Source organism: Ochotona curzoniae, unplaced genomic scaffold (assembly GCF_017591425.1).
Source record: "Ochotona curzoniae isolate NIBS_2020 unplaced genomic scaffold, NIBS_Ocur_1.0 contig_4148, whole genome shotgun sequence".
In the NCBI taxonomy this organism is placed as follows: domain Eukaryota; kingdom Metazoa; phylum Chordata; class Mammalia; order Lagomorpha; family Ochotonidae; genus Ochotona; species Ochotona curzoniae.
In genome coordinates, this window is record NW_024466146.1 from 1,451,067 (window position 1) to 1,464,048 (window position 12,982).

The 12,982-nt window shown below is 37.6% G+C and overlaps 1 protein-coding gene across 4 annotated transcripts in view; it reads left to right on the forward strand.

The window, feature by feature from the left end:
• Nucleotides 1-12,982, forward strand: part of NBEAL1 (neurobeachin like 1) — a 155,093-nt gene that overhangs the window by 61,391 nt on the left and 80,720 nt on the right. For 2 of the 4 annotated variants that reach the window (XM_040984463.1, XM_040984464.1), the window contains exons 10-14: nt 7,264-7,347; nt 9,321-9,419; nt 9,507-10,087; nt 11,438-11,570; nt 12,186-12,305. In XM_040984463.1, the coding sequence (XP_040840397.1) occupies nt 7,264-7,347; nt 9,321-9,419; nt 9,507-10,087; nt 11,438-11,570; nt 12,186-12,305 (1,017 nt within the window). Of the gene's footprint in view, nt 1-5,241; nt 5,329-7,263; nt 7,348-9,320; nt 9,420-9,506; nt 10,088-11,437; nt 11,571-12,185; nt 12,306-12,982 lie in introns of all 4 variants that reach the window. The other 2 variants (XM_040984461.1, XM_040984465.1) reach the window with 2 other exon arrangements.

A 12,982-nucleotide genomic window follows, 5' to 3' on the forward strand; every position in this document is an offset into this window, starting at 1 on the left:
TCCAGTCCCAGGCCACATTTGTGCCAAGGGAGACTACAGCTGTTTCCTGATCATTACGCAGCCCCCATTGCAGCCCATGTGCCCCTTGGTGGCAACCTCAACCCAGCTAGGGTTGTCCCCTTAGCTCCCCAACTGGGTCTGTTCCCAGCCATAGATTATGTGCATGCCAGTGGTTGTTCTGACTCAGCTTGGCTCAGCTCCTCACCTGTCCCGATCTCTGCCTTAGACACTGTGGCTTAGTGTTCCTGGCTCGTATAGACCAGTAGGTACAAGAGCCTAGCTCGGCATCAGCTGGGCCCCCTCCTGGTCTCTAGTTTTGCTTGTGGGCTAAGGTTTGATCAGTCCTGCCTGATCCACCCTGTTCCATTACCAATTGATACATTAGCCAGCTGTTGGAGCTACTTTTCCCAGGTCTGGACCACATGTTCACCAGCGGTAGCTATGACTTGCCAAGGGAGTTTCTCAAGTTCGTCCACTTGATCCACTCCCAGACCCAGTTCTCATACATGCCACTGGGTTTTAGGCCAGTGCCTGGTACAGTCTGGCCTTCTATTTGGCCTTGTATGAGCTGGTGAATGTTGCAACCCAGCCCACTCCACACCCTCTTCAGGATGCACATTTGGGTGCTGCTTCCCTGACCAGTCCAGACTACTGGGGGTTCCTTTAGCTGTGATTGATGGCAGATTCCTAGGTCACACCTAGCTTAGTCCATCACCACCCCAACTCTTGAGCTAATCAGTGGGGCTAGCATTTCCACAAGGTTTGGCCCACATATCCCCCACAGAATCTACCCCCGGTTATGGTTCTAGTGCTAGTTAATGTCATGGCCCTGCTTAATGTGACCCTTCTCCTGTTCCATCATCTTGTCAGGTAATAGGATATGATTCTGAATGACAAGCCCCAAGTCATAGCTTTTACATGGACTGGTATTTGGTGGTCAGCATTGTTCAAGTTTTCAAAGGAAGAGTTAATGTCATTGGGAATCTTTAGGATTGCTTCACATCCTAGAAGCACAGTGGGTTCAACCTGGAGCTACCTAAGCAGCGATTCAAAGAACCAAAACCCTAGAGCTCCCAGGCTGGGGGGCCAGCGGGTGGAGCCTGGCACCAAATGGTGCACTGGCCATGTGGGGACAGCTCATCACGTGCACGTGGTGGCTGGAGTCTGGGATCCAGGCATGAGACGCCCTGTCCTGAGACCCACCAGCAGCCAGGAGGCTGCTGGAAGTTTAAACTCCCTGGCCCAAGGTCGCGCCCCTCCCCAATCCCATTCACCACCCAATGAAGGTGGTGGGTGGGTCCCAGACCTGCCCAGTCATGGTGACCTCCCCCCTCTGTGTACTCACCCTGGAAGGGAGCAGCCCCTGGAGCCCAGGCAGGCCCAGGGATAGTTCACCACGTGCACATGGTGGCTGTCATCTGGGATCCAGGCATGAGACGCCCTGTCCTGAGGGCCACCCCTCCTTGATATTCTTAGAGTTACTAGGAATACTTTGATTTTTTTGGAAGATTTATTTATTTGTTTATTTATTTTTTAGAAAGTCAGATATATGTAGAGGAGGAGAGATCAAAAGATCTTCCTTCTGCTGGTTCACCCCCCAAGTGCCTGGAACTTCCAGGGCTGAGCTGATTCGAAGCCAGGAGCCAGGAGCTTCTTCTGGGTCTCCCATGCGGGTGCAGCGTCCCAAGGCTTTGGGCCATCCTCAACTGTTTCCCAGGCCTCAGGCAGGGTGCTGAACAGGAAGTGGGGCTGATAGGGTTAGAACCGGTGCCTATATGGGATCCTAATGTGTGCACGGCTAGGGCTTTAGCTACTAGTCTATCATACCGGGCCCCACACTTTCGTTTCTTTGTTTTGCTTTTAATTTTCTAAAATTTAGAGAACCTGAGAGAATTCTCATCCTCTGGTTCGCTTCTCAAATGCCTGTAGCAGTTGAGATTTGGGTTGAGGGGTAGAAGCGGCAGTCAGGAACTCAGTTTAAATTTCCCTCATGAGTGACAGGAGCCCAACTTCTTGGTGTCCTCTGCTGCCTCTCAGTGTCTCATTGTTGGGAAGCTGAAGTCAGGAGCTGGAGCTGGGCCTCAGTCCTGGAGAATGCCATGTGGAACTTAGGCAGTTTCATTTCAAAGCTGAAAAACTACTCGTATACTCTTCTTTTATAATTGATACTGCCTCTTGCAAGTCTGTAGGGGTGACACCCTTGATTTCATGTGAACAGTGAACAATTTAAATATAAGCATTCTGACTTCAATGTTTTCTTTCCTATCATTACTTCTTTGTTATACATTAGGAGCAGCAGCAACAGAGACAACAGAATGTATTTGAAGTTTTGCTTATCTGAACAGTCCTCTTGGAGTACAGAAGTACCTGTATTGTTCACTGATTTTCACCACTGTAGTACCTCACCTTAAGTGTGCAAACTCAGGCTTATTTTAGAACTTTCAGAATAGCAGCATCATGTATTAGATGATATAAACTATAATGGAGGATTACTCTTCACTTATGTGTAAATTTGTTAGAGGGTTTCTAAAAAAAGTTTTTATTGGAAAGGCAGATATACATAGAGAAAGAGATAGAGGGAGAAAGATCTTCTGTCCACTGGTTCACTCCCCAAGTGACTGCAATGGTTATTGCTGAACTGATCTGAAGCTAGTAACCAGGAGCTTCTTCCTGGCCTCTTTTGTGGGTGCAGGGTCCCAAGGCTTTGGGCCGTCCTCTACTGCTTTCCCAGGCCACAGGTAGAGACTGGAGCAGCCAGGACACAAACTGGCACCCATACAGGATCCTGGTGTATACAAGGCAATGATTTAGCCACTAGGCTATTGCACTAGGCCCAAATTAGTTAGTTTTAAACTGCCTAGTGTGACACATATTAGAACATGATTGCTGTAAAAATTAGGGGTCGTCGTTAACAAATGTGAGCTCTGAAAATCAAATGAAGCCCAGTGATTTTTATAAATTTTAAGGAATTGAAGAGATCAGTGATGAGTTATATAATCTATCCTGTAGTTCAACTTTTTTCTCTGGGTATCATGGATGTTAGAATAGATGTAATATTTGTGTTATATGAGTAAACATACTACCATCTTTGCTTTTGTTGCTTAAAGTGATTGTATTTTCAATATTAAAGGAAATGAAATGTAATTGGTAAGAGATATATGCTGCTGCCACATTGAAGACTCTTTTTTAAAGTAAATTTCAGAAAAACTTTGTATTTTTGCAATTCATAGATCTTGAGACAGCTATTCTTTAGCATAATTTTAAAATAAATATATTGGAGATTAATTTTCTGATTTATGAACTGATTATTTAAAGCAGTTGTTACCAAATAGCTGATTTGAATGTTAGAATGTGATATTATTTTGTCTTACAGTTTCGTATGTGAGAAATGATAATTATTGTCCCTTTCAAAATTATATAAATTTTATTTTTGATAATTTTGACATATTTTATTAGGCTGCAAAGGGTCAAGGACTAGAGGAAAGTAGGACTAGAGGACTAGTCCTCTAGAGGACTAGTCCCCTCATACACAGGAAGGAAAACAATGGTTCCACCTACTTTCCTCTAGTCCTTGAAAACAAAATGAGTTTTCTCATACTAAGTATTTACATATTAAGTATTTACAGTATGACTAAGTGAATCATACATTTAATTTAACATTTAACTGTTACTTTTGCTTTACTGTATTGCAAGGCTGTAATTTGAATTCTAATGTAAAAATCTTCTGGAGCTGTCCAAGGATAGTTGAATTAATGAGAAGAAAAAGACCATGGCATGTGTCTAATATTAAAGAAAGAGTTCAAAATCATTTCATGGTTTATTAAACTTTCACATCTTGGTGTTTTTCTGAATGTTTCTTTGGGGTGGATCTTGAGAAATATAAAGATTCTTCATATAGATTACTGTGATTTTCTGCTGGAAAGACTTTAATTTCAGCTTATTTAAGCAGTCCTGTTTCCCTGCCTCTAGGAAACATGGAGTATTATTACTGTTTAAATCTTTATTGGTATTAACGGTTCCTGTTTTTATTTGTGAAGTCCCTGCTGTGTGCTATATGTAGTTCTAATAAACTAGCACGAATTTGCTTTTCTTGAATTTCTTAGACCCCTTATATTATGTATAATATGTATAATATATATAATAATGTGTATATTAAATTTTGCATACTTTTGCATGTAATATCATACCAGCTCTCTATTCAGTTTATTTGTTTTAAAGATTCTTGTATTTATTTTGAAAGTCAGAATTACAGAGAAGGCGTGACAGAGAGAAAGGCATGTTTCATGTGCTGGTTCACTCCTCAAAAGACCACAGTGAATACCAGGAGCCAGAAGGTTCCTTCAGGCCTCCCATGGAGGAGACACAGATCTAGGTATTTGGGCTGTCTTCCACTGCTCAACCATGACTGGTAGCAGGTTTCTGGTTCAGAAGGAAAAGAAACTGGTGACCTTATGGGATGCTAGCATTGCAGGTGTCAGCCCTACCAGCTACTTCACAATGCTGGCCCCCTATTTGCTTTGTTTTATATTATATTATTTCAGTGTGTCACTGAGATTTTGCTTTCTCATTTCTGAAATGAAAAACCTAAGAACTTCTTATACTGCTGTTAATAAGTTTCCTTGCAAAATTTTCTCTCTCTTTTACTCTCCTGTGCATTGTGTCTCTTTTTATATAAAGTGTTGTCAAAGTGAAGGCCTTTTGGGATGCTGACTAATTCCTTTATTTTATTCACAAGCAGATAATCCCTTGCAGACCAATTCCTGCTTGCTTTGGAGACCACTGTTTTATAGTGTTTCAGAGGAATGTGTTATCAGATGACTTGGGGAAATGCTGCACGCTGACATTCCTCATAGAATACTTGAGACTCTGAAAAGTATTTTTCGAAAGAAATATTTTTAGTTAGTTTAGTTAGTTTAATACTAGTTTACAAACTCACTTGGCTATAGATCACATAGAATCTTCACTCTGTTTCATTAGCCACTTTCCTTCTTTTCTGTGAGACATTCTCCGTTAAATCTGTAATAATTTAGGAATATCAGCTAATTTTTTAACCAATTACATATTATAAAAACTAGTACTAGTTTGTAATAATAAAAGCAGGTAATCTAGTTGCTGAAGGTGGTGTACTTCCCCAGTGGATTTTGAAATTCACCCTGAAGAGACATGGAAATCCATTCATTCCTGCTTGTAGGTGAAAATTTAATGTCCTTTCTGTCTTATTCTTGTCTCTGTTTTTAACAGCTATTTTTAAATGCTAGCAATAAGGTGACAGACAAGAACGAGAAAGACCTTGCCAACAAATTACTTACAGAAATGAATGAGGACCAGGTATCTACAAAGCCTGCATCTTGTTTCAGCTGAAGTCCAAAATCAGTCAATCAGAGCACCTATTCCTGTACTTTTCATCTTGCCTTTAATGTATATGAATGTTATCTAACTTTAATATCCACTGTTTTTGAAAATTATTTAAAATTAGAATTAAAAATTGCTTTTGTCTCAAGGACAAATGTCTTGATGGTTGATGTATAAGATCAGTAGAATTCCATCTCTGTGCATTGTGCCCTGTTGAGGAGATATGAAGTACAGGAATGGGATGCTATCAATGCTGTCCACCTGGTGGTGACTCTTATCTGGGAGCTTCCTTTTCTAAGCACTGCGGTGTATTGGGGTCTTAGGGTTTTGTTTGTGAATATGTATGGTCATTGTTAACATCTTGATTCTTTGCTTCTTATTGACAAGTGATGATTATAATTCAATGGACAACTAGAATCTTGGAGGAAGGGAAGAATATTCTGAATCCTTAAGGGTTAATTTAGAATAAAGTGACATTTTTCTATTACAAAAGTTCAACTGTATTTAGGTGTAGTAAAACAAAATGTGTCTTTTAAATTCGTTCTCACATTTTGTTTGAGAAAAATTACTGTTTTTTTGAGAATACTTATAAGATCTCTTATTAAAGAATCTCTTATTAATGTAAGTAGGAGTTGTGATATAAAATAAAAAGGGATACTGTAGTTATTGTTTTATGTTCTTAAAACCAGATATCAAGTTGCAGAGTATTATATTGTTTTAGATCTCTTTGAAAGTGTTAGATTACGATTATTATAGTCCCTTAGAGACTTAATGTTACAATTCAAAATTATACATGAAATGAGGTCTTTTTCTCCTTCTTGGATGAAGTGTAGCACAGCTCTTACTTGTTTGTAATTCTGCTGTATGCAGAATGTTTTAAGACATTTTCATGTGTTCATTACATGTATAACATGTTCTGTGTATTTTTAAACAAATAACATCAACAAAAATTAAGACTTTGATTAAATAATTTTCTAAAAGGGAAGAGCCTAGTTCAACCATACAAGGATATAAGCAGTCCCTTAGTACTCATAATCTTCTGGGAGAAAGAGGAAAATCATTTATTGTGAAATAACTTGCTTTAAATCGTAACTAAGTATTTCTGAAAGCAAATTTTTAGGACTGTTTATTTTATAACATCTTTGTTATTATTCTGTGTTTTCAAGGTAACTATTTTATATATGGGTAAACAGTCCTGTTCACTTCTCGAACATTGTTGGCGTTAATTTTTCTGTGAATGTACCATGCTGAAATCTAACACATGAAATAATGACAGGCAACACAGAGCTAGTTTTATTTTCTCTTATAACTTTGGCACTAAAGATTGCCTTCCCAAAAACATGACAGTGCTCATAGCTAGATATTTCTTTTTCTGTATTTTCTTCAACTTTTGCATTTTATGTGAAATTAGATATACCTTATTGTTTGTAAATAACATGACTAATTGGCATGCTCACCTCCAACTTTACTGTCAACCTCTGGTTTGGAAACTTAGGTGAACAAGAATTTTTAAGTCATCTTTACACACTAGTAGATTAAAGTGTAGAAACTTTGTTTTTGAAAAGAAATGAAAACAAAATTGAATTTGCAATTATTGACTTCCCTCCCTTCCTCTAGAGATTGTCCATTATTTTTGAAAAGCATGTATTGAGCTTGATGTTTTCTCCTCAAAATATTTTAATGTAATGAGTGAATGTGGCCTTATCCTTCTTGACATGTACCTTATTTTCTGTTAAGTAGATAACTTCTTTTGCAGGTTTTATTGTTTCAGAAATACATTTCATTGAAAGCAGAATATAGTGCATGTCAAATATTTACTTTTTCAGGTTTTCGGGCAAATGGTTTCCTAAATGAACAATAAAAATCTTGGACACATTTGCTTATCTCTGGCTTTTGTTTTTCTTCTGGTAGGCATTTCAGGGACAGTTGGATTGTTTGGCTGTATCAACCATTCAGGCATTGACAGCAGTAATGAACAAGTCGCCAGCTGCTAAGGTGAAACACATAACCCCAAGCTTTACAAGATGTTAGATGTTCCACTTTCCATTATATTGGTCCCACAATGGTGTATAGAAATATGTAACACAAATGATTTAATACCTGGTGAGATAGCTTACAAAATATTTTAGTATAAAAATTATTTTGTTGATAGTTTTAAAGATAAACCTGGATGACATTACTTTACCATGTTAAAAAGAACATTTATGACCAAGCTACAAACTGATAGAGATTTATAATGTTGGTCAAAGAATGGGAAGATAGCACTGTGCTTGAACTATAGAAATGCTCAGTTTAAGTGAATTTATGATTAGTTGAAAGAATTGAGTTTTATGTCATATTTCCTCTATTAATAAGGCAGTCACTCCTTGTATTGTCTCCTTGGTGTATGACTGACGATAAGATCAACATGCTTCATGTGTGAAGAACCAGATCAATCTAGAACGGTTTTTCACGGTTGAATGGTCTTGGGAATTCAGAGTTTATAGTCACTAACACTCAGTCTTATGTCCATCTCATTCACTACCACTGAGTGTCCCCTGCCATGTTATACTGGTAGTTAGCTCATTGAACAGTCACAAGGATTAGCAGGGACATTCATGTAAAATGGTAGGCTTATGGTAAGTGCTCAGTGAATGTTCCTAGCTATTATTATTATCTTACATTCTGACCTACCATCTGTAATATGAGTCTTCAGAGAGTTCATAGAAAATATGTCATAAGAGAAAAAAGTATATTTCAAAGTTTTGCACCAAAATAAATTTATTTTTTATTCTATTTTTCCACGAACTTTTGAAGTATCACATCCTTCATGCTTCACTATTTTCTGTTACCTGAGCTATCCCATCAATTATATTCCTTAGTTTCCATTATTTTGTGTTAGGAGACTTAACCTCTGCCTTAGATTGGTTGCTATAGCTCTTGGTAAGATTTCCATGCAATGTAATATCTTAATTTTTACAGTTTGATTTCTCATTTTAATCTTCAGTTAATATGGTTTCTGTAAGGAAGAAATCACTTTAATTCTGCATAATTGGTTTATGGGACAGTAGGTTGCCTATGTGGTTTTCTAAGAATCACTCTAAAAATATGGTCAGATGTCTTTTAAAAATGTGATTTTTAAACATGAAATACTGTACGTGGTTTCCGAGTCAAAATCAGTCATTACATTTTTAATGAATTTTTCTCATGCTGTTTTTTATCCGTTTTCAACTGTTTTCTTCTGTAGAGGCAACCACTCTTAAGTAGTTTTATTTAAGTCTTTTGATTATATTGTATCTATATTTCTGCCTAAGTTAATATACCAGTTTTCTTCATATTTATTTTATGATTTTTGAAACGTAACTGGTTCAGAAATCAATGTGATTGGAACTTCTTTATTTGCATTTGGTGTTCCAGATATTTTAGACTATTTATATACAAAGAACAGAGAGAAAGCTTTTATAATCAATTTTTTTTTTTTTCACACCGGTACTCAGAATTGCCAGTATCCTTCAGTCTTTTCCGCCTACTGTCTGATTCTTCTTATTGCTAAAGTCTGTTTGCATTTTTCTGTTTTTATTTTGACTTTACCTAATGCTTTGCTAGTAATAAATCTAGTGTTGTATGCCCTAGTATGTAAATTGTATAATTCTATAATACACATTTACTTCTATTTTCATTTATTTTGTATTTTGGTAGATTATAACTTTTATTCCATGTATGTGTGTGTTACATATCTGTACACAAAATCTTAAAATAAGTTCTATTTATAAGTTCTATTTATGTACGTATATACATATATCTATATAACACATATATAAATAGAGCTTTTTAAGATTTTAGGAAGAAATATGGTTTTTAAGATTTTAGTTCCTAATTTTTTAAACTATTAAGCTTATTAACTTATTAGATATTATTTAATATATTTTAAATTTATTAAATTCATTTATTGGGAATATGCTTTAATATATTATTTCCCATTCTCTTAGGAAGTATTTAAAGAAAGAATTGGTTATACACATATGTTTGAAGTGTTAAAATCTATGGGTCAGCCAGCATTAGAACTACTTAAAGAACTTATGAATATGGTAAGGTTTTGGCCTTTTATTAAAACAAGTTCACATCCATGCTTCATAAATGGTAACTAACCTTTTATCTTCTGTGTTGCTTTTCAGGCTGTAGAGGGTGACCATACTTCAGTTGGTCTTTTGGGTATAAGTAATGTTCAGCCTCTCTTGATTCTTATCCAGTGGCTTCCAGAACTAGAATCCCATGACTTACAAATCTTCATCTCTGATTGGCTTAAAAGAATTTGTTGTATCAATAGACAGAGTCGAACTACTTGTGTCAATGCAAACATGGGAATTAGAATCATTGAAACTCTTGATTCACATTCTTCCCTCCATCAAACTTGTGCCGAGAACTTGATTGCAATCCTTGGTTCCCTGGGGAGTCAGTCCGTGAGTGCAGAAGAAATCCGTCGCCTGCTGCGCTTGCTGAGAGTGGATGAAGCTGAGCACATTCACCCTTACACTGTTCCTGTCACTCGGGCAATTCTGACAATGGCCCGGAAACTGAGCCTGGAGAGCGCACTGCAGTATTTTAATCTGTCTCACAGTATGGCAGGAATTTCTGTGCCTTCCATACAGAAGTGGCCTGGGTCTGCATTTTCTTTCACCGCATGGTTTTGCTTAGATCAGGACCAGTTGACTGTTGGCACTGCTAACAAAGGAGGAAAGAGAAAACAATTATACAGGTACTGGTACAAGTTAATAGATTATAAGTGAACACTATTATAATAAAATATGCTATAAATCTTAGAAAATCATATAGCAAGGATCTTGTTTTTAAATGTGCAGTTTATCTGAAACATCTTCATTCTTAGAATATACACAGTTCAGTTAGAAGTGATTTTATTATTATTTTTGTAATGAGAACTATATTTCTCAGATATCCTTGAGTTCAAATTCTTAAGCTAGTCTGGAAATTGTTTGCTAAATGTAGTGTAGAAGTGGACAGAAAGAAACAGTAAACTTGGAGAATGATTGCCCTGTTCCCCTGAAGGTGCTTCTGTATGAAGACTCAAAGTCTGTGTGCGCACATACATCCAGACTCAATTACCTATTAGTTTATAATATGCGTTATGATTTTGAGACTTTTAATTATTCTTTCTGAATCTTATTTGTAAGATTTATTTCTGTTACTGATATATTTTGCTAATGGAATTCCACTTGTAATGCTGCATTTTATATTTTTAAAATTCTTACATCCTCCAAAAAGATTTTGAAAATGTCTTTGAAAAAAGGTTAGAATGTGTGGAGATAAAATTTAAGCCAAAGAGGGCCTGGCATGATAGCCTAGTGGCTTGCACACCAGAATCCTAAATGGGCTCCGGTTCTAATCTTGGCAGCCCTGCTTCCCTTCCATCTCCCCACTTGTGGCCTGGAAAAGCAGTCGAGAACAGCCCAGAGCTTTTGGACCTTGCACCAATGTGGGAGACCCAGAAGAAGCTCCTGGCTCCCAGCTTTGGATTGGCTCAGCTCCAGCCATTGCAGCCACTTGGGGAGTGAATCATCAGACAGAAGATATTTCTGTCTGTCCTCCTTTCTGTATATCTGACTCTCCTATAAAAATAAATCTTTTTAAAAATTTAAGCTGAAGATTTATGTATATTTTTTGAAAATTTGTGAATTTCAAAGATAGAATGGCAGCAATAAAAAGACACAAAGACAAATCTTACATCCCCTGTAATGCACCCAACATAGCCACAATAGCTGAGGGCCGGGCTAAGCTGAAGCTAGGCATCAGGAACTCTCTGCTCTTGTTTGTGGGTGTCAGGGGCCCAGGTATTTGTGCCATCTGCCAGATCGCACTGTCTTCCCAGGTGCATTAGCAGAAAACTGCGTAGGAAGCAGAGAAAATGGAGCCAGTGCTCCAGTATGGGCTGTCTGCAGTGCAAGCAACGGCTTCAATATCACAGCCCCGATGCCCGTCCCCAGGGGATTGTCTTTGAATGTATCACTGATAGCTTATAGTTCTGCTGCTTCAGTGATGATGAAACTGAACAACTGGCTTCAAAAGTTCTGATAATAGCTATTTTTGTTAGCTTTTTTACAGGAAGTGGAATGGGTTTTGAAGCTTTTATCACTTATTCAGGTATGTTGGTTGTGGCAGTGTGCACGAAAAGAGAATATGCCACGGTGATGCTTCCAGAGCACAGCTTCTGCGATTCCCTCTGGGTATGGCATTAGGACATCGTAATGAATCTCTTGATTCTCGCCTATGAAAAGCAGTTAACATCAGATTTGTGTGTGTGTGTGTGTGTGTGTGTGTGTGTGTGGTTTTTGAGAGATCATTAACTTTTCTCTTTGAAAGTTCTGCTCATATTGAGGTTAATCTATAGGCAGTTTGCTGTTACCATTTTAACAGTGATCATTTTTCTGCTGAAAATTAAAATGAAATGTTATGGTATCTTTTACAATTTTCTAGAAGCAAATTTAGTTTTGAATTTGAGTTTGAACTGAGGCAATAAGTTGATAAAAACAATACATGTCTATTCATTTTTTAAATTTAAAACTTCCTTTTGGAAAAATAGATTGTGAAAAATAGTCTGCTGGACAGTACACAAACGCACTGTTCAAATTTGTACAGATTTTCTAGCATAAACCTAAGTACTTTTTTGTAATACTACAGGAAAAACTGATATTCGTTTGATGATGTTATTTTAGTCAGCATTTAACTAAGCTTACCTTCAATATTTTATAGTTTGTACAAACTATTGCAAAGTAGTAGTCTGAACAGCTTTGTTTCTCCAAAGACCTAATATAGTTTAAATGTATCTTTTACTTCATCAGCACAACATAACTGTTGTTCACATGCCTGGAAAAAGACCCTTTGGTCAGAGTCTCGTCTATATCTATGACAATGGACAACAGAAGGTTTCTGCTCCTCTGAAATTTCCTGCCATGAATGAAGTAAGTGTAACCTTTACAGATTTATGGAAACTCTTGCAAGTTTCAGTTAGTGTTAGAAGGCTCTGCTTGCTTTGAACCTGTTCCTCAAAATTTCAAAGTATTTCTTACCTACTCTATTAGGTAATGCAATGGTGATGGCTCTTATCGGTTGAGTTCTTCTACCTCATGGAAGACCTGTTGAGTTCTTGCCTTTTGGCTTCACCTGTCCCAGAGCTATTGCAGGCATATAGGGAGTGAGCCAGCAGACAGAAGTACTCTCACATTACCTAGCTAGCTCTCTGCATCTCAAGTAAAAACAATTTTTTTTTTAAATTTCAAAATCCACCAAAAGACAAAGTGAATCATAAAATAATGCATCCAACTTCTATTGGGCAAAGGTAACTTGGATAATGATTTCTTTTCTCTCTGTCTCTCTTTTAACAAATATGTATTTGGCTTTTTTTCAAAGTCAGAATTACGGAGAAATGGAGAGACTGAGAAATCTCCCATGTGCTGCTTCACTCCCCAGATGGCTACAACAGCCAGGACTGGGCCAGGCCTGAACGAGGAGCCTGGAGGATCTCCCACTTGGGTGGGCAGAAGCCCATGCACCTGGGTCATGCTGCTGCCTTCCTAGGCCTATCACCAGGGAGCTGGATTGGAAGTGGAGCAGCCAGGACTTGAAGTAGCGTTCATAG